At 36.3% G+C, this 19,814-nt stretch overlaps 1 protein-coding gene across 3 annotated transcripts in view; it reads right to left on the bottom strand.

Moving 5' to 3' along the window:
- The window catches only part of EXT2 (exostosin glycosyltransferase 2), a 72,839-nt gene that overhangs the window by 39,660 nt on the left and 13,365 nt on the right, over positions 1–19,814 (bottom strand). For all 3 annotated transcript variants that reach the window (XM_079308483.1, XM_079308482.1, XM_079308484.1), the window contains 3 exons: positions 18,807–18,946; positions 17,794–17,887; positions 81–212 (listed from right to left, as the gene is read on the bottom strand). In XM_079308483.1, coding sequence (XP_079164609.1) covers positions 81–212; positions 17,794–17,887; positions 18,807–18,946 — 366 coding nt within the window. The remainder of the gene's footprint in view (positions 1–80; positions 213–17,793; positions 17,888–18,806; positions 18,947–19,814) is intronic.

The following is a 19,814-nucleotide window of genomic DNA, read 5'->3' as shown; positions in this document are numbered from 1 at the left end:
ATAGCACATACCTTTTATATAAGAAAACAAAAACAAAAACCACAATTTGTTTTACAAGTAAATGGAATGAATTTACTTACCACAGCTGGAGGATCATTCCATTCTTCATAAGAAATGGCAGCATATGGGTAAATTCTATCATTGATAATCTGAAGAGTAGCAAGAGCAATCGCTTTCATCGATCGAAAATATGCTTCCCAAAACCACCTTGCCTGTGAAGAGAATAAAATTCACTTTCAGATTGCACAGATCCAGTGCTCAATAATCAATTTTGGCTTGCCATGCACAATCTGTTCCATGCAGCCTACATGTCAGGTGGAAATTAAATTAGGAGGCATGTTTATTGTAGATAGAGTATTTCCATAAAGCCTGAAGGCTTCAAACTCAACTCCACCCCTTAAAAGGACTCACAGCCAATAAAAAGAAGGAGCAGCATTATTTTGCAAGTGATTAAATAGAATGAAAAGATTTGAAGGAATCAAGTATTCTTATATTTTCATCATATGTTTTTCCTCCTGAAAAATGTCAAAAGCAGTTTGACCATAGAACAAATAAATTACTGTTATACCTCATTTTTTCTAAGGCAAAGGAATCTATAGCACAGTTAAATAGTCAAATAAAAGCATTCTGTTTGAAAGGCAGAACTTAGAAGTCACTTTTTAACATCAGTATTAGAGACACTTGATCAGATAGAGAATTTCAGCAGTCATGTACCCCACCAGACTAACAGCTTCCCAAGACTTCCAGGAAACCTATTACTATTTATACAAGTAAATTATTAGGATTTTTACATAAAAGTACATGCACTTGCCGATTTATTACAATCATTAATTTAGGCTAATTTCTAACACAGTGTAAAACTGCTGAAAAGAAGCATGAGATTGTTATACACAGGTGCTCTGAATTTCACAGATGAGTTACTCTAAAACTAAGGTCCTGTAGAAGTTCTCATCCTGTCCCAGGTTCTGTGCAAGACAGAAATGACAGAAGAAAACTAGGGGTTTGGAAATGAAAATGCTGAATTATCTGACTCTCTGTTAAGAGATATAAATAAACTTTTTCAATCCCTAGAACTACCAAATGATCCTGTAGGTTCCCATCCAACCCACAAGGAAACATGCTTAACCAAACCATGTAGTTCAAGAATTCTGGCCCAAAAGATAAGATTTTTTTTAAATCTTACTTTTCTTCAGGAAACTGCAGTGCCATGAACTCTCCAGAAATTAATTTCATTTGTAAACTCCCTATGGTTAATTACCAATTATAAGAGTATGTGTTTGCATCTAGGAGGTAGAACAATTAAAACAAATGCATTTTTTCATTAACTGGAACCTTTAGAAGTTTTCAGAGTCAGAACACAGATGAGGACAATACACAAATTAGGGCAAGTGCTATTTTACTCTTGCTACAGAATTCTTACATAGCAAAAAGGGTCTACAGACAAGCCAGTTTTAATAACATGTTATGAAAATATTAAATAATATTATTTACTTTATTTAGTTATGATATTATTTACGTTATTTAATTACTGAAGGAATACCAAGTTTTCGGACGTACACAACTTAAGATGAACCAAAAATAATTCTTGTTCATCTGTTGTTAACAAATGCCAACAGCTCTCACTCTGCAGTCAATACTTTTTAACAGAAGACACACAGTGATTCCAACATATACACTTCCTTTGGATATCCCTAGGCTAAATAACAATATAGAGGAAAGATTACACAGACTTGCATATACTCATGTTTATGCCACCCTGTAATTTACTTGAGTTTAAGCTATGGGGTTTAGAACTGCAGAACCACCAGTCCTAAAATTCTATTCTGTGAGAAAAGAAAAAAAAAAAATTAAAAATCTGTAATACTGATTCTGCAGAATATTTCTGCAAATTATTAAGATGAAGAAAATCCACGTTACAATTCAAAAAGCAAACTAGGAGAGAGATTAGTGCTCTCTAAAGTACTACCTTCGCTGTGCAAACAGCCATAACTCTGACTATTTCAGGCTATTTCAAAATTTTCCTACAGAGAGTGATAGCTATGTCCAAAATTACTCTGGATCTTGTCATCCAGAGAGAGTGCAAAGTGACTTCAGTTTAGAATGGAATCACTTCCCTCTCCTTATTTCTCTTCCTGATAGGACTTAACAGCTGGATAACAGGCTGATTACCAAGAACATGGAACAAAATTACTACCACATTCAAGTGCAAAAGCAGAAGAATTATATAAATGGGTAAGAATAAGTAAAAAAAGATTAAATAAAGCAAACACCACATGCTAAGCAAAAGCATTAGTAGTTCTTTCTCTGTGTCCTATCCCTTAAGAAAAATATATTCTCAAACACCAAACTAGCTAAAAAGAAAACCAGATGAAGATTAAGAATTAAAATGGACTAGAACAGCTAACTTTTCTGTTCATGTGTGCTAAATAAGAATTCTGAATTTTATTTTCATGCTAGTCAACAGATTAAAACAATTGCTGTAAGCAGCACTAAGTGGGAAGGAGAAACTATTTAATGTAGTCTTTTAGCATATAACTTTATAAGCAATTAAATAACCAGTATAGTGTGAAATACAGGATTAGCTATTCCATTGCTATTAAATGACAGCATTCCTATAATGTTCTAAAATTGTTTATTAATAACACAATATCTATTATTATCTAGCTTCACAAAAAATCAAAGATGGTTTTGTTCCTTCAGCAAAACTAGGATGGATCTGATCTAGCTGTTCTTTGTTTAAGGAATGCTTGTAATGTCAGGGAAGATTACACCTTTATACCAGAAGCAAATCTGGAGAAGAGGGCAGAGGGAATTTATGTTTTATAGACTAATATTTATGTAATTATTTTTTTTCTAAAGAGCCATAAAATGTTCCCACAGTTGGTTGTAATATTTTTGGAGTTGTGTTTCTTTAAGGCAGAACTCAAAACCTTCTAAGGGGATTTGAAGTCCCCAAACAGATGTTTCAGGGTCTCATTACTTCCTCCCCACCTTGTTTGCTTTTATAAAGCAGAACTGATTAACATGGCTTGCTAGTGTCTGCTGCTCTGCATGCTGAGCTACTAAATATTTTGGGAAAGTTTTCTGTTGGGAAGATGTATGTTGATTCCATTTGAAATGTATTTTCTACTTGGTGAGGTTGAAAAGCTTATGTTGGAATGTAAGAAATTGAGGGGATAGAAATTCCATGAACACATTTGTGATACAGGAGAGAGTAACAATAAAAGAAAAAGGTTTCTGTTCCAGACTCCTATGCCAACTTATTCTTCTTACATAGCTTTACTCAGCTCTCTGTTTCTCTTTTCCATATCTATGAATCCAGAAAACTCAAGAGTAACTTTAAGACACTAAGCAATGTTTTCATGGTATGGTAATAGTAATACACTAATTACAGCTACCTGAACACCCTTCAGGATCTTGAAATAAACAATCCTTAAGTCCAGACCTTGGCTTTCACATAGCATTGATTATACACAGACTACAACTATGATAAAGTCAGACTTCTTTCAACTTGAACTGAAATCAGCTTCTAGAAATCTAGAAGCCTGCTTGATGAGGTTTCAAGATTTTTCTAAGCAAGCACACTATGTAGACCACAGACTTGTAGAGAAAGCTAACTTTGCATATACCTAAATATTGCTTAGGCCATGGGTAACCTAGGTGGTTACAAAGATCAAACATCTACTTTGTATGACTGCCAACACAACACAGATCAATGTACATTAACCTGTATGGCTTACAAGGAATTGAAAACAGAAAGAAATAAAATTTCTCTTCTCCTTCTGAATTCCTGGATAAATGGAAAATCTAGGATAGATCCAAAATGAAAGACAGAAAAGCTTTACTTTTGGAAACAGTTTTACCAATGCTTTGAAGAGTCAATTCTAGTGTACTATATGACTTGACTGACAATGAGAAATACATTATATTATTGGGTTGCTCAGTGAGTTGGAATTGACTGGAAGTTCTCATTACACAATTGATTGCCCATGAAACTAGTTAAATTGAATTCAATTTCTGCAGTAAATTTAACAAAGCCATGACAACTTCATTATGGAAGCCAAAGACTGAAGGAATTGGAGACCAAATTCCCTCCTCTCACCAAGCAGTGAGTTCTGCAGACCAAGTTCACAAACAAGTAGCTCTAAGTCGTTGTCCTTCCTTTCTTTCTTCCTCCTGCCCCACTTTCAACTGTTGCATCCTCATTAGATCACTTTCTGTAAAGGCCAAAATTTCTTATAACATAGTGTTATCACTTTATCTCTACAAATACACATGAACACCTTGAGAAAGACTAGCAATATCTGTAAGACATGTTCCTTAAACCAAATAAGCATCCAACTCAAAAGTTCAATTCCACTTGTTTTCAGTTCCAGGGTTTAGTTCAATCAGACTACAAAGAAACTAAGCTGCAATACTCAGTACATACCAGCACAGGCAAGAGCTTGGGAAGGGAGCATTTGCACTTATTTTCATACCACACAACAGGCAGCAGCATGCAGCAACAGGGCAGCCTACTTTATTTAGGTAAGGTGTTATTTTCCTTAGAAATAAACACACTTGGGGGCCTAGCATCTCTTTATAAGCTCTTTACAAGCCAACATAGCATCAGGTTACAGAGTCCATTCATTTAATGTTTATAAATTCTAGTGTTAATGCCACTAATGGTGCTCTGGTGTAGAGTGCAAGACAGATCAATGCAAATCTTTCGATTGGTTTGTGAAAAAAAAAAAAACAACACTGGGCATAAGGCAAGGAAAGGACTCCCTTCTGTAACATTTAGATCAAGGGGAAAACAGTCCATGGAAGGAACTTGCTAGCCTTCTGTCTTTTCACAGCCCATGATTTGGTGGGAGTTCGTAAAAGCAGCAAGAGGGGAAAAAAAAGAAAATTCACAAAAGAGTAGTAAAATTTAACTGCCAATAAACCACCACTTTTCTCAACTTTTAGGTCAGGCGCCATGATGCTGTGAGATTCTGCCCCACTGCAGCAGTTCAGTGTTTCCAAAATGCCTTGAAAGGGTTTACAAGGCCTTGAAGCACAACCATTTTCACACTGCCTATGGTGACTCTACTTAAATGCTTTCCTTTCTTAATGGCTCTTGGTGTTCCTGGTTTTTACTCCCAGCTGGATTAGAGAAGCCTATCCAAGCAAAAGAGTCTGGCCTACCTGAGGCAACAGCACTGGCCTGGAAACTCAGTGATCTTACTTATAATCCTGTTCTGTTACTTATTTACAGATAAAAGTTTGGCATTTATTAGATTTCTTGTTTCTACTTCACACTCTCAGCAGTATGTGTAATATTGACCTCAAAGAGATGCTGTGAGACTTAACCATTCTAAACCTTTCAAATTTTGGGATGGATAGAAGAATAGGGGGAAAACCAAGTAACTTTTCTTTTTATTTGTAAATAGAAACTTTAAACTAATAAAATATTTAGCTAAGTAATTGAAGTAACTAACTGCAGTAATCCTTTGCTAAAATGTGTACCTTCAACAGAGATACAAAAGACACTACAGTAAATATCTACAGCTCAGCTGTGCATCTGACATCTCTGGGCATGGAAGTGCATCCACAAAGACCTGCTAAAGATACATGTCATACTGTAACATAATCAAATGTTTTCTAAGTTACTGAGATATAGCACGTTATTCCCCATCAAGTACAGTACTCAGATTGCTCCAAGGCACCCTCCCCTCCCCCCAGACTATTTACATTGGGTAGTAGGATTAAATGGGCTACTGAGGTTCAAAATAAATTGAATTTTTGTATGTTTGCCCTATACTCAAGATGACTATGAATATAGCTGATGTGATATAACAGTCAGATAGCAAACCTCAGCTCTCAAGAGCCCTACTGAGCTCCCCTGAAAAATGGGACTGAAGAGAAGGCAAGTTACTCTTTTGGAGTAAAAAACTTTTAGAAAAAGTTTCCCAAGATAAATTTTGGGTTCAGACTGAGGACCTTACAGCCCCAAGTTCCCACATTTTTCTGCTTATAAATTGTAATCTGCACCCTCTTTCTGTACTGTATTATTGTTCCTACATCTGGTTCCCTGTTCCAACAGCTTCCTTGCTGATCACACATACTACTTTAGTATGCAGTTCTCCAGCAATGATACCAGCTTGTATTAACTAAAACCAGTGATATGCTTAGGTTTTTTACACAGGCTTACAAGAAAGCCTCAGAAGTCTATATTATTAAGAATTAATCAGTGCAGGAAAAATCTGGGTTATTCAGACAGAAATTTGGACTTCTGGTACCTTCTGAAAAATCCATTCTTCTCTTAGTAAGGGAGCATGAGAGGATAAAATAAGTGACTAACTGTAGGTCATGGTCCTTCTTCCTTAAAGCTCTGTTTTCAATAGTGACCTGAAGTAGTCTCATTTTCCCAGAGAGGCATGAAAATTTGAAATGCAAACCTAGGCTACAGAAATCTTCACAAATGTAGGTCACATTTTTCAAAAACAACTCATGTGTTTCAGCCTATGAATAACAGTAAGAGAGCTGTGATCTGAAAAGTTCTCAGTTGTGGGGTGCCAGTACAATTACCTGAAACTGGAGGTAAACTCTTTAGAAATTGCATCTGAAAGCAAAAATTAATTTCTTGTCCCCATACATGGACTATGTAGGAATTTTAAAAGCTAATCCACTAAATCAATAAAATACTGGTAAAATCATGCTAACTTGCCTAAAACTGAAAAGTTTTCTGATTTTCATGTTTTATAGAATATCAGATTAAAAAGCATCTTTCAAATTCAACCTATACTGGCTCTGTTGCATCTGTTTCTCACTGCAGACCCATCCAACAAAAACAATAGTGCAGACAGTATATAAAGAGTGCTCAGAGTACCAGCATGTCACCTCTAAAGATGAAAAATGGAGGTAAGCAAGGAATTGAAGTTTTGGAGGCCCATGATTACTCCAGATAACCCTGATGCTGAATTATGGATTAGTCTTTATCTAAAACACAAACCAGAAGTTCCTCTGCAAAGGAAAAAAAAGGAATGGGCAGTAGAACATTGCAGGGCACACACTGTTGTTTACAGTTAACTAAGGTTTGTTTCTAATGTAATCTGACATCATTCTTTCAATATTATTTCTGAACTTTCATTCCATGTTATGCACAATTCTCAAGTAAAGCCCCAAAAATACTCAATCTGTCTATTTAACTTACACAAATTATATGAGTGGCCTATAGAGAAATATGCCTTAATTATAAGACACTTCAGCAGTATGAGCAAACAAAACAATAATTTGTATCATTACAGTCAAATATTTTAACAAAGATATTCTAGACAGACATTTCATGGTGCTGATTTTTATTGCAATTCAACTTCAAAAACAATCTCTTCCAAAGTGAAGCAGTAAGTGGATTTAATCCTTTGGCTCAATATTCTCTGCTGCAGTAATTTCAGCTATGAAACAAGCACATTTGCCTCCTTCAGATACAACAGAGAGTGAAAACTGAATCCTTCCATTATCCAAATTTCTTTTTTTTCCTTTTTCTTTTTGAAGCTGCCAATTCATAAGGGGACAGAGGTCAGAGTTCAAAATGCTAATCTTACCCTTCAGATACCAGCCACTTGGGAATCACTCACTTCTACTTACTCTCAGTTTTATTGCTGGAGACTACTTGCTGACTCTTAAAAGAGTTAAAAGAAAATGTTAGTGCAAGCTCAGATATTAAAATTAAGCTTCTTTCACTGCAGCCTTCCTCAGATTCTCATCTTTGGTGCTTTGAAAAGAATCATGTAAATTGTAGTAATTCATACATACAACATATACTGTGCATATATGAGAGTGGTTCTTAGAAGCTTATCTGTTAAAGTTAGCATTTTCACTCTTCCTTCCTCACTTTCACATAACTTTGGGAATTTGAGGGGTTTGTTGATTAGTTTTAGGGGTGGCAGGTTTTGGAGATTTTTCTGCTTTGGTGTCTCTAAGGTTTTCATCTCATGAAGAGTCGTCTTCTGCTTAAATACATGACACAAAACAAGGTATTTTCAAGAAAAGTTCTCATTCTCTCTCATTAGATGCCCACTTTTTATATAGTTTTTAAATCCTGTGTCATCTTTACCTTTAAAATACAGATTTCCACTACTCCTTTTCCTAATTATAGCAACCTAATTCTAAAAATAGCAAGAACATAAGACTTGAATAGATAAAAATATCACTTAGCACTGGTGTTCTCCCCTCCCTCCATATATTTCTGCACCTCAAGCTTGCTTCTTTGATTAATGAGAATGTCAACTTAGCAACTCTGTTGCAGAAGGCAACATTGCACCAGCAAGGAAACCTGACTTACTGTCCTGGCACCTTACAAATCCACGGTCAAAATACTTTTCAGTTATGGAGTCAACAAACAGATACCAGCACTATGAGCACCAAGGAACCCACCCCATTCTCAGCTGTGTCTGGGAATACTGTTGCAAAGTATGGAGACAGAGCCAGCAAAGAAATCAGGAGGAAGAGACAACAAAATCCAAAAAGATCCACAATAAAACAAGACCTGAAAATTTCATGCAGTATTTACAGTTTTAAAAACATGTGATATGAAAAATTACTACCATTTTCTGAGTTCTCTTTGCTCCCAAAGAGCTTTCAGTTTGTCTTCCTATTTACAAGCAAATGGCATGTGTTGACACCATAGAAATAACACAGCTGAAAAAGAGAAATAGATTCTACTCTAGCTTCCACATAAGCCATTATATCTACATAGTCATCAATAATGATGTAAAGACGCAAAAACAGTCCACTCTCTTCTCTCCAGTTTCCAGGAGTTTGCAAGACTCTCTAATTACTCCAATTTCATCAGGCCATTACTGTAAAGGAAGTGGCAGGCACACCTAACCTGGGCAGTAGTCAAAAATACTTGTACCTGTATCATCCTTATCATGATATTCTCTGCACATCCAACATAAAACCAGACCTACAGTGAGCTAGAATTGTGCTATAACTGATTCAACAGCAGTCTGGAAAATAACAGAAAACAAATATACGTATGCAATTGCAGGGAACATGCAACTACTGCATGATTAAAACTTGGGGGGTGGGAAGATGTTTTATCCACATTTCTTGACAAGTGATGGACAGCTCCTGAAACTGAAAGCAATAGGTTTCTAGTCCTAGGGGTATTGCCTTCAAATATGTCTATGTTCTCAGGGTAGATCAGTTTTCCCTGCTGCAGGCATCCTGCTGAGAGGTGAGGTCCCAAGCAAAACACAGGAATCTGACTGCAAGTCTTTGAGGTGGCAGGAGCCAAGGGAGGTTCAAAGACAAGGCTGGCTGGTGGGCAGCACCTCTGAGTACTGCAGAGGTTAGAGGTTAGTAAAGCAGGAGCCACTGGCCAATAAAACAGTGTTTGGAGAGCCCACCCTATAGATAAATTGGGGATCTGTTTACACCTTTCCCAGCTTTCTGTGTTACACACACTGATGCTTCCCACTGTGATCTTGTCCTGTGTCCACCAGTATCTCCCTTCCTTGGCAGCTGCCCTGCTCTCTGCTGGTTGGCTTCATAACATAGCTAAAGGATGCTTGGAAACTTTTAATCAGCATCCAGCATCAAAAATAAATAAATAAAAGCACAACTGCTTTTATTTGTGTCAACTGCTGCAATAAGATCTGGCTTGTTTGAGATTTCCCATGACTGCTGTACTAATGCTGGGAGAATAGAAGCTTAAATTCCCTTGATTAGAGAAGCTAAACACAAAGCAAGCCCAGTGCCAATCACACACATGAAAGGACAGCTTTTTGAAGGAAGAAAAAAAAATCTAGGTAAGGTTACCACCATATTATAGCTGTCAAAAATCAGCACATACCTCAATTTCAGAGCTTAAGCTCAATACCAGGAAGAACTTGCCTTTTTGATGAAGGCATGTTTTGCTCAGTTTCCTGTAAGCTATACAGCTCTGTTTTATATAAGCACAAACATAATACACATACCCCCAAACACAGAGTTCTCAACATTGGACAATTTAACCACAGACATTATTGCCAGCATTGCTTGAATACAAATATATCTTACTGACTTCTCTGAGGATAAAAGCTGAAAGACTGGCAGTCATGAGGTTTTTTCCATATCTACTGGAAAAATTCCATTTAGGACATGGTGCTGCTTTTTTTCCTCCACATCTTAAAAATAACAGAACTTAGCTCAAACTATATAAAAATACCTCATCCTTCATGGCTCAAACTGCCCATGGCTGTATGGCTACCTGAGGAAATGGGGAAGGTGAATATTAACTGCTGGTTGTGATAATACTATGTGGTAGTCACACTACAATGAAACAGGACTGAAAATAAATTTACATAAAAAAAAATAATTGATAGACATCAACAAGAGTTATTTACTTCTTCTTAGTAAACATCTAGAATAGCATGCTATCCTTTACTGGATGAAGCCAAACTTCTATCCATGATTCCCTACTCCAACATTAACACACTGGAACATGTACCCTCTACAATCCTTCTGCACATAGCATCTCTATGGAATTAAGTCACCAGGATTCAAAGACAACTAATGCTAGGTGCCACTTTAATTTCTAAAGAGCATTCAAAACTGTTGCTAATGAAAAAAAAAAAAAAAAGGAAAAGGAAGAAAAGGAAGAAGCCAAACTCAAGACAGAAATCACACCATTTGAAAGCCAAGGAGTACTACAGCATATTCCTAAACCAGTCCACTATTCAGTTTGTAAAAAGGACACATAATTTTCCTACCTCCAGGCATCTAAGAAACTATTCAATACACATGCATAATTTACAGACAAAGATCAAAGGAAAAGCTGGCTAAAGATTATCTGGCAGCAAATTGTTTCTATAGAATATGTAAGACCTTCCTAATTTAAAAGCCAGATGTTCCTACTGTCTTGTAAGATACATTTGATATAGTCATTAAAACAAGCTCTAGTTTTCTAAATTCCATTATTAATAGTATGATTTGACCTTGTGCAAGTTATTTACATATCTATCTACTCAACAGTAAAATGGATACAAGACGAAGGTGTATTTACTATTCTATTTAATATACTCACATACAAATTACTACAGCAATGCAGTGTATTTATGCTATATAGATAAATGCTAAAGTTGTAATACTTTCAATAATTAAAGGGGGTAAACAAAGCAAGCAGATTTGATAATGAATGTGATGTGGTACAGACAATAGAGCAGCAGAAAGAAAGTACAGAGCAACAAAGAAAGAGTGCAACACCAGGAGGTATGGTTAATCATCCATTTGTCTGCAGTTAACTGCCCCATGTGCATGACAGAATATTTTCAAATATTCTTTCTAAAAGTACATGCCTTTCCAATTTCTGGATCATCTGGCTTATCTGTAGTCTATCCAAGTTGTGTATAGCAATCTGCAAAGGGTAAGTACCAAAAATCCACTGTGCAACATGATACAGACTCTTAAGATACAGACTCTTAAAGTCTAATCTGAAAAACAAAAAAAATTGTCTTAGAATAGCATAATTTTCCTCTTACAGTTAAGTTTAACCTTTTACTGCTTAGAAGCTGCCAATGTAGATACAAAAGCAGCCTAAATGTATCCTAGAAATTTATAACTGGAAGTGCTGATAGGTCACAAATTTCGGAGATCTTTCTCAGAGATGCCACGAAGACAGTTTTCTTCATTCTGAAAAACAACAAGGCAGGGCAGGCAAAAAAAAAAAAAAAATCTAGGATAAGGATAGTCTCTGCAACAACTGAAGAGAGAGGGGAGCAATGAAAGTCTCATATATAAATGCCAAGGATTCTACAACTCCCATGGTGATCCTGGCAGTAAGCCAGGAAAAAGTTTTTTCTTTCCTTTGCTGTTTGCAGCAACAAATCTTTCCTCTGGGGGAGGGGTGAGAGGGCTGGAACTAACTTCACTGCATCTGATAAGATGGCAAATTGTCCAGGCCTGACATTTATGGGGGACCCAGAGCTTCACTGAAGCACTCTGGGAGGATTAAAGCAGGGTTAGGCTCTGCAGTCGCACTCCTTAAAATGCTACAAATGGCAGGCAGATGAAAGTTCTCTTAAATTTGATAATGATGATTCTACAGAACCCAGAGACAGAAGCTGTCCCCTGTCAGAGAAAGAACTGCAGCTGTAAGTTTAATATTCTCATTAAAAGGACTTGTAAAAGCCTAAGTATGCTCAAAGAGCATCTAGTGTCCAGATATTGAAATGAATTTCTATTTAATTGGTTAACAAGAACTAAATCCCATCTCTTTCATGTAAGCTGCACCACCCACAGGAAAACTCCACCACCCATTTGCTTTAACTCTATCCAAGACCATTTCACTGCAAGAATGGGATGTTTCACACGCTGGCAGTGATTGCCTGGAGCCAGCAGAAAGGCTCATATAGCTGTCAGCAAGCTGATAAGAGTTGAAATTACTCTACAGAGCCCTCTTTAAAGAAGAGCCAAAGAAGCACATTAAATGAAAGGGAGGAGGGTCAGAAAAGCCAGCCACTCATGTTGTTTTAACGTGGCACTAAAACAAGTCATTGATTTATGCTTGTGTCTTCAGCTCTGTTTGACCTGGAGTCTGAACTTCAGTTCAGGGCTGAGGCACACGGCATGTGCACAAGGAAAACCACAACAGCTTGTCCAGGTATGCCAACTGTGGGAACAAACATTGCAAACTACATGTTTCCTATCCACTTACACTGAATTTACATCCGTTTTAAGCCTTTAATTGTCCACTCAGGCTAAAAATGCAAGAGGTCGTGATTATCTAAAACTTTAATTAATGAAAAGCATGAATGGTACACGGCAACTATTTGAAAGGCTTGTGGGGCTCCAGGAAAGTGAATTACACATTCATTCAAAGAAGGAAACTATACATCACTTTCAATAGTCTCCCACTGAAGTGTTTGGCAGCCAGTGAAGTCAAGGTGCATTTTAAAAACCACTGATTATCTGACAACGTTATTATACAAGGCAATATAATACTAAAGCCTTTTGTAAACATGAGTCCTGAAGCTGCCAGGTCTGACCAAATGGCCTTCTGTTCCCATATTCTCCCTCTGACAGTGCTCCACAGCAGGTACCTCAGGAACCCCCCTCCCACAGACACAGCAGGCATAAGCCACCACTTCCTCAAAGTCCTCTCCAGCTTCCAGAAGTCTGCAATATAGGAACTTTAAAGCCAGAGGGTATATCTCTGCATTCATCTCTGACAGATTTGCCTCCTCTGGATTTCTTCATTCTGCCTTTTATGTCAATAAAACCCCTTCACTCACACAAAATTACGAAGCAGTGATTCTCACAGACTATCTCTTAGTTCTGCGAGATCATCTCCATTTTTTTAGACCAGATTCCAAATAATAAAAGTACTGTCTGACATCAAATGAAATTGTATCAAACAATGTACAGTCACATCCATTCACTTTTTCATTACCTTCTTATTTTACAGTTCTGTATTATATTCCTGCTTCATCACCAATCATCCATTTTCAAGATGAAGAGTCTTAGCCTATTTAACCAGTCTTCTCCTGAAACTTGTGATCACCTTTTTTCTATTATATCATTTTCAAGATGGGAGAACCATAACTACAGACTGTATTTATGGTGCAGACATCCAACAGATTTACATAGTGGCATAGTATTTTCCATCTTGTTCTCTCTTTTCTAAAAATTCTTTGTAATTTTTTTTAACATAACTGACTATAGAATTTATACTTCCACATAACTATTTATTACAGCTGTTATGAATTCTTTTCCAAGTGATTGCAGGTAGTTAAGAGGCCAAAACTGCCTATGGGAAGGCTGTTTTAAATTGCATATATACCCCTTTGTATACAGAATTTAATTTATCACTTTATCATTTGGCCATTTTGTACCTGAATTTCTGTGGCCTAAGGTGTGCCAGTTTCAAATAAAACTTTTCCCAAAGCAGATTATTCATAATGGATAAATGCAAGTGGTTTTCTATGACTGTTAGCTCAAGTTGCAAAGTTTCCCTTAAAAAGCCATGTTATTCTGGGGTGCTTAACTCCTACACAGGTACCTAACTTTATGGAATTTCTTATCACCAACCTCTACAATTCTCTGTAAGTTTGGTTGAAACTGGGTAGCAACAGAAGTCAGAAGAGAAATCAGCATGTACATTATATATGATCATACCCATGTTTCCTTAGAAAACTGGGATGAAAAGAAATCCCAGACTTAAAAATACCAGCTCTTCATCCTTGTGCCATCAGAGTACACACAGTCATCCAGTCTTCCAGACCAGATAGGAATTCAGAAGTTTTATTTCTGGGAGATGGGAAGTTTTACAAAGTCAAAAAGGAATAGGCACACAAAGCCACCTTTTGAAAATAAACTCCTTACCTAAAATCTCTTCAGGGAGAAAGAATGCCTAAATAAACAGAAGAATAAGTCTTCTATTCCCACTACATAGTACTTCCATATTCTGATTCTATGCCTGAATGAATCTATCCATGTTAAAAGAGGCCCATTACATGTACTTCTGCCCCTCCACTTCCAGAAATTTGCTATTACCTGGATGCTGATTAGAGGTGCAGATAAAATGAAAACATAAGGATGCAGCATCAAATCTGAGCAGCTAAGCTGCTTATCAACTTTCCTCTGGGCACTTCTACCAGTGTTTCAGACTCCATATGGAACTATTTGTGAGAGGGGGATGGTTCAAGGAAGCTTCAAAGAAAATTAGAATGACAACATTACTGTAGAAAACAGACAAGACAGCAATCCCAGAGATACATAAGTTTTATCCAGACTGCTATTAATTTTAGCAGCTCAATCAGCAGAGGCTGGTTTTGATGGTCAAAATGTTGCAGTTTATAAGAGCTATTGTACTCAAGAATCTGGTTGTCAGGGACATTGGCTGTATATGCAGTATTGAAAATATGTAGCAATTTTTTGCAACTGTGTAGACTAGGCTACAAGCACAGAAACTATTCCCTTTTGTGAGGACAAACAGGAAACTGGACTGGGAATATCTGGGAGCAAACTGTTCTGCAAATTTGAAGAATAAAGGCATAAGTTAATGTAGCTGATCTCCAGAGATCTCAGTGCAATCAGGTATGACATAGGACAGTAGAATTAATTTTGATTTCCCACACTCAAGCTCTGCTCAAACCAATGAATCTCCTTCCCAGTTTATACCATGTACTGTCTGATAAAAAACTGAGCAAAATAAAACTGTGTTGTTGGAAATCACAGTTCAGGTCATACCAGCCACAGATCCTAGCAGATGATGTCTCCAAAACTAAAACTCCTGTATTTTATCCTCACCATGACAGTGTTAAGTAATATCTATGACAGCTATATAAAATGGCAAAAAACACTCTCGAATACAAGTTCCTATATAACTTAAATGGAATTACTTCTCTCTACAAGATTTCCTCACTTCCCCAGCTGATGTATAGCTAGAAGTATCTCCAGAAACAAAGAAAAAAAATACTCAGATAAAATTTTACTCATTAAAAACAGACAACTTATTTAAATTTGAAAAAAAATAAATACAGGTATATGTAAATATATGCTTTTATATTTATGTCTACATTTTAACCTTGATGTATGATCTTCAGAAAATCTCCTGTGATAAAATACTGCAAAAAAGTGCAAAGTAATCAACAAAGAAAACTGGCAAGCAAACATTTACAGTAATATTTGTTTTAATTGTGATGTTCTCCAAATAAGGATAAGAATCATATAGTAAGAAAATCACTGAAACCAATGCAGTCAGGCAGCAAGGCTCCAATCCCACAAAGGTTATCAGATCCAAAAAGTCTGATTGGTATGCTAAATGCATGCTTCAGCCAGGAGAAATTCAGAGCAAGGATTTGTTCTATTTGCCCAGAAAAATATTATCTCAACCATACATGTCGGGTTACTGGTAGTCCACACAGTATCAGTCATTAAATACTTCCCACCATACCAGGTGGAGCAAGGGAATTTCAGAGACACTTACACAGGGACTTTGCTTTGTAAATAAGGCTGATAGGACATAAAATGTATGGATAACATGTTTAAATATCCTCAATATACAAACAGAAATAAATTCACAAAGAAGAAAAACCTTGTGATTTCAGCCTGTTACTTTTACTATCAAAACACATAATAAAAGCAACAAGATGTAAGAAGAAGGTTTAGAAAAATACATCACACCTTCAGTCAATAGAATCATATTTTCCAATGATGTTCAGTAACATTTTGAACCCAGTGACAAAGATTATTGCAAACCATGTATAATCCAAAAAAATACCCTGAACAGAGGCTTTATCTGTATTATGATCACTAAAATATCATCTATTTTAAGTTAATTTTATAGAGCTACAGGTAATACATATAATATATATATATAAAATCTAAATTAAGGGGGTTATTGTTGGTTTGCTTCCTTGTGAATGTTTAGGGGGTTTGGTCCTTTGTCTTTATTTTGTTGGGTTTTTTTGTTTTACAGGTGAGTTGCCTGATTTCATACTTTAAAGTAAGTGTTTAAGGTGTCTGTGATGTCAAGTGCTTTGTCCATAGCTGGAGAACATTGTCCTGAAAAGATTATTTTATGTTAACAGTGAAATAGACAACAAGGAAGTCATTGCACATTTGGACAGACTATTAATATCAGTTTTAAAGCTTTATTAGGTTAACATTGCTAAACCAAAAACCACATCTCTAGGAGTTGTAACACTAGTTACTTTCTCACCTGCTGGTTTTGGTGGTATGTTGGTGCTGCCAGCAGGACCCATCAAAATGGTTCATTTGTGTGAAGGCACTAAAGAGAAAGGAGACCCCTGATGGCTGCTGTGGTATTTGCAGACTCAGAACAGAATGAAATGAAGCTGGCAATAGAATTCAGGTGTGAAAGATATTGACTTCTAAATTTGAGAGTCTATTTTCTCCCCAGATATGAGTATTTATATACACAAGGTATCTTTTAGTACTGCCTAAGTGGAAATAACTAGAGTGTTGTAGGCTACACTCTAAAAATATGTCTTGGGTCACTTTTTACAAGGACCACACAGAAGATGACTTTGTCACTAAGGTTGTGTAAGGGAATTTCAGACACCTGACTTCACTCATTCATTCATTCTTGCAGAAATTTGGCTACAGAGATCCCATGCATCTTGAAAAGTCACTTGAGATCAGATAGTTAACTTTTTCCTTAAATACCTAGCTCTTACTTCTTGTATGATTTTCCTGATGAGGAACTGAGGCAATGATAGGAGTACCATCCCACCTTATAACAACATAGGCTCAGGTACAATAAGATGTCAAGGATGAAATATTCTAGATACAAGTGTACATTACATGTTAATATCCTCTCTAATGGCCTGACAGTTCATGGTCTCAACTCTTGCAGTCATCAAATAAGAAAAATCTCTCTCAGAGGAATTGTCAATGTGGATAAAACATTTAAAATATTTTGCACTTAATGCTTCCCTCACATTTTAAGTGACTAAAATTTTTCTACAAGCCAAAGCTTCTTTTGAAATAAACACAGATTCTTGAACATCTTTTCTACAATTTAAATACCATGTAAAAAAAACTGAAGCAAATATATGCTGTGATTACATCAGAAATATGTCAACAGATGACAGTAGGCAGTACATTCACATTCAGGGAGAGTTTCCATCCCACTGAAAAGTGATGGCAAATGCAGATGTTTAGCATAAAAAAAGAATAGGTTCAAATAATAAAAACATTAACATGAGAGTATAGTGTGTGTTTCTGCATTCCAACAGCTTTCAGAGCAAGGCAGGTGTATGAACCTACACTCCAACTGTAAAGCAAGGAAAATAATTTGAACATGGCACATTGCTTTACCTGTCTTTGCATCTCTTCAATCTGTCGCTGGGGGATACTTTGCAGAATACTGTACATTTCAGGCATCTTCTCTTCAGGGATGACAACAGAGGCCCTATAAGAAAGGGAAAAAAAAAAAAGAAAAAAAAAAAAAAAAGAAAAAAAAAAGAAAAAAAAAAAAAAAAAAAACTTATGGTAAGGTGAGAAGAAAGAAATTCTACATTAAAAGACAGTGACTGTTTTTTCAACCCAGAATCTTGTCCTATTTTAATAATACATAATCAAAAAGAAGCTGTCTTCTTTCAGTGTAACAAAATACTCCAGCAGTTCCTTTCTAACACCAGTCAGTCTGCCCACAGATAATGCCACTAAAGTCTGTAGACTGATCTGTCCAGACTATCAAATAACTATGGAAGGCAGAGATTCAGAAATCCTGAATTCTCATCTCTGAATTGCCACTGACTTGCAGTCAGAAGAGATTTTTTGAATAATCAAACAGTAATAGCATATACAGTGTTACACATAAAACAAATAATTTTTTTACATATTATCCCTATCCCAAGATCATGTAATTTGGCACAGTGCATGCATAGAAGAATAAACTCCTAATACAGTGTACTCAGTCAAAAAGTAATGATACCTTTCCATCTCAGATAAATTTGGGAATCATAGTGCAATATAGAGAATTAACATCTCTGTGAGGCAATATTTAGCATATATTTTCCTTAAAAGAGCCTGAATGGAGACCAATACTCATTTAATTCAAGCACAAGATTATACAGCAAATCTGTTTTAGAAGAAAAAATTACTGGCTACGGGATAATCAAATGCTTTGTCATAACAGCCTCATTTATTTTCCTCTCCTATTTTTGATACATAATAGATCAAGGGCAAAGACAGTGTGCATCTTACTCTGTATTTCATTTCCTGTAACCCCCAGTACACTTGACTTATCACACAGATTTGATTCAAATCACTGAAGGCCATGAAGTATCTCAGGCAGTGGTTTGATGTACAACAGTGAGGGTACAGACCTCTTCCAGTCCAGAACCTCAGAGAAAGGTAGAATGTAGGAGTCAGCAATGATGACTGGGACACAGCCAGCTTGAAGAACATCACTCAGCACAGCCTGTCCCAGGCGGGCTCCACGTAGAACAACACAGAATGTAGATTCCTGTCAACATCCAACACAAAGATGAGGAAAAAAGGACGTTATATTTGCATTGTGTGTGTGTGTATATGTATATATGCATTATGCTTTCCTGCCCTTCCCTGTATAAAGAAAAAGTCAAAAGGAAAATCATCTTGCTCTGTGCAATCAATATATTCTAAATTTTTAGCTAATTCAAAATAATTTTACATCTTTATCTTCCAGAGGCTAGGAAAAATGTCCTAAGTGGAAGAATGATAAATCAGCTGGTGGGACAATTCTGCACTTTATTTTAATGGCCAAACTTTAGAATTCAGTTGAGAAAACCCAAGGAGAAAAATTGAGTTTAAAATATTTCAAAAGCTTGGCACAAAAAGATGAACAACAATTAAGATGAACTTATTTGAGTATAAACTGTATGGAGACAGCTTCATTTTCTTCTGTTATAAGGCAGTGCAGCTCTCCCTATAGCATAGAAGTAACAGATTTCATATTTCAAGTCATTTGGCATGTTTGTCAGCATTTTCACAGTCAAATTAAGAAATTAGGGGCCAGATAAAGCCCTCACAGGCTTTACAGTTACATAAATTACAATTACAGAACTCCAAGTATTAAGTAGTTAGCAGTGGCTCAAGTGAAACAGTGATAGACCAAGTAATCTTTCCTAAGTGAAGCAGCATTCAGTGTGTCTCTTAGTTAACTGAGCAGCAGAATTAAGACCATACTTATAGACTGACAATACCTATGATTTTGTAGGATCAGCAGGTATAATGGATACCAGGATTAGACTTTGACATCATATGCATAAACCAACTAACACTGATACATAAAGAATTAAACACAGAGAAAAATAGCAAACTGCACAAATAAAAAGCATGAAGTAACTGACTAA

The sequence above is a fragment of the Erithacus rubecula genome (genome assembly GCF_903797595.1).
Source record: "Erithacus rubecula genome assembly, chromosome: 6".
NCBI classification, from domain to species: Eukaryota; Metazoa; Chordata; class Aves; order Passeriformes; family Muscicapidae; genus Erithacus; species Erithacus rubecula.
The sequence above is the reverse complement of the archived record's forward strand: the minus strand, read 5'-3'. Positions and strand labels throughout refer to the sequence as shown.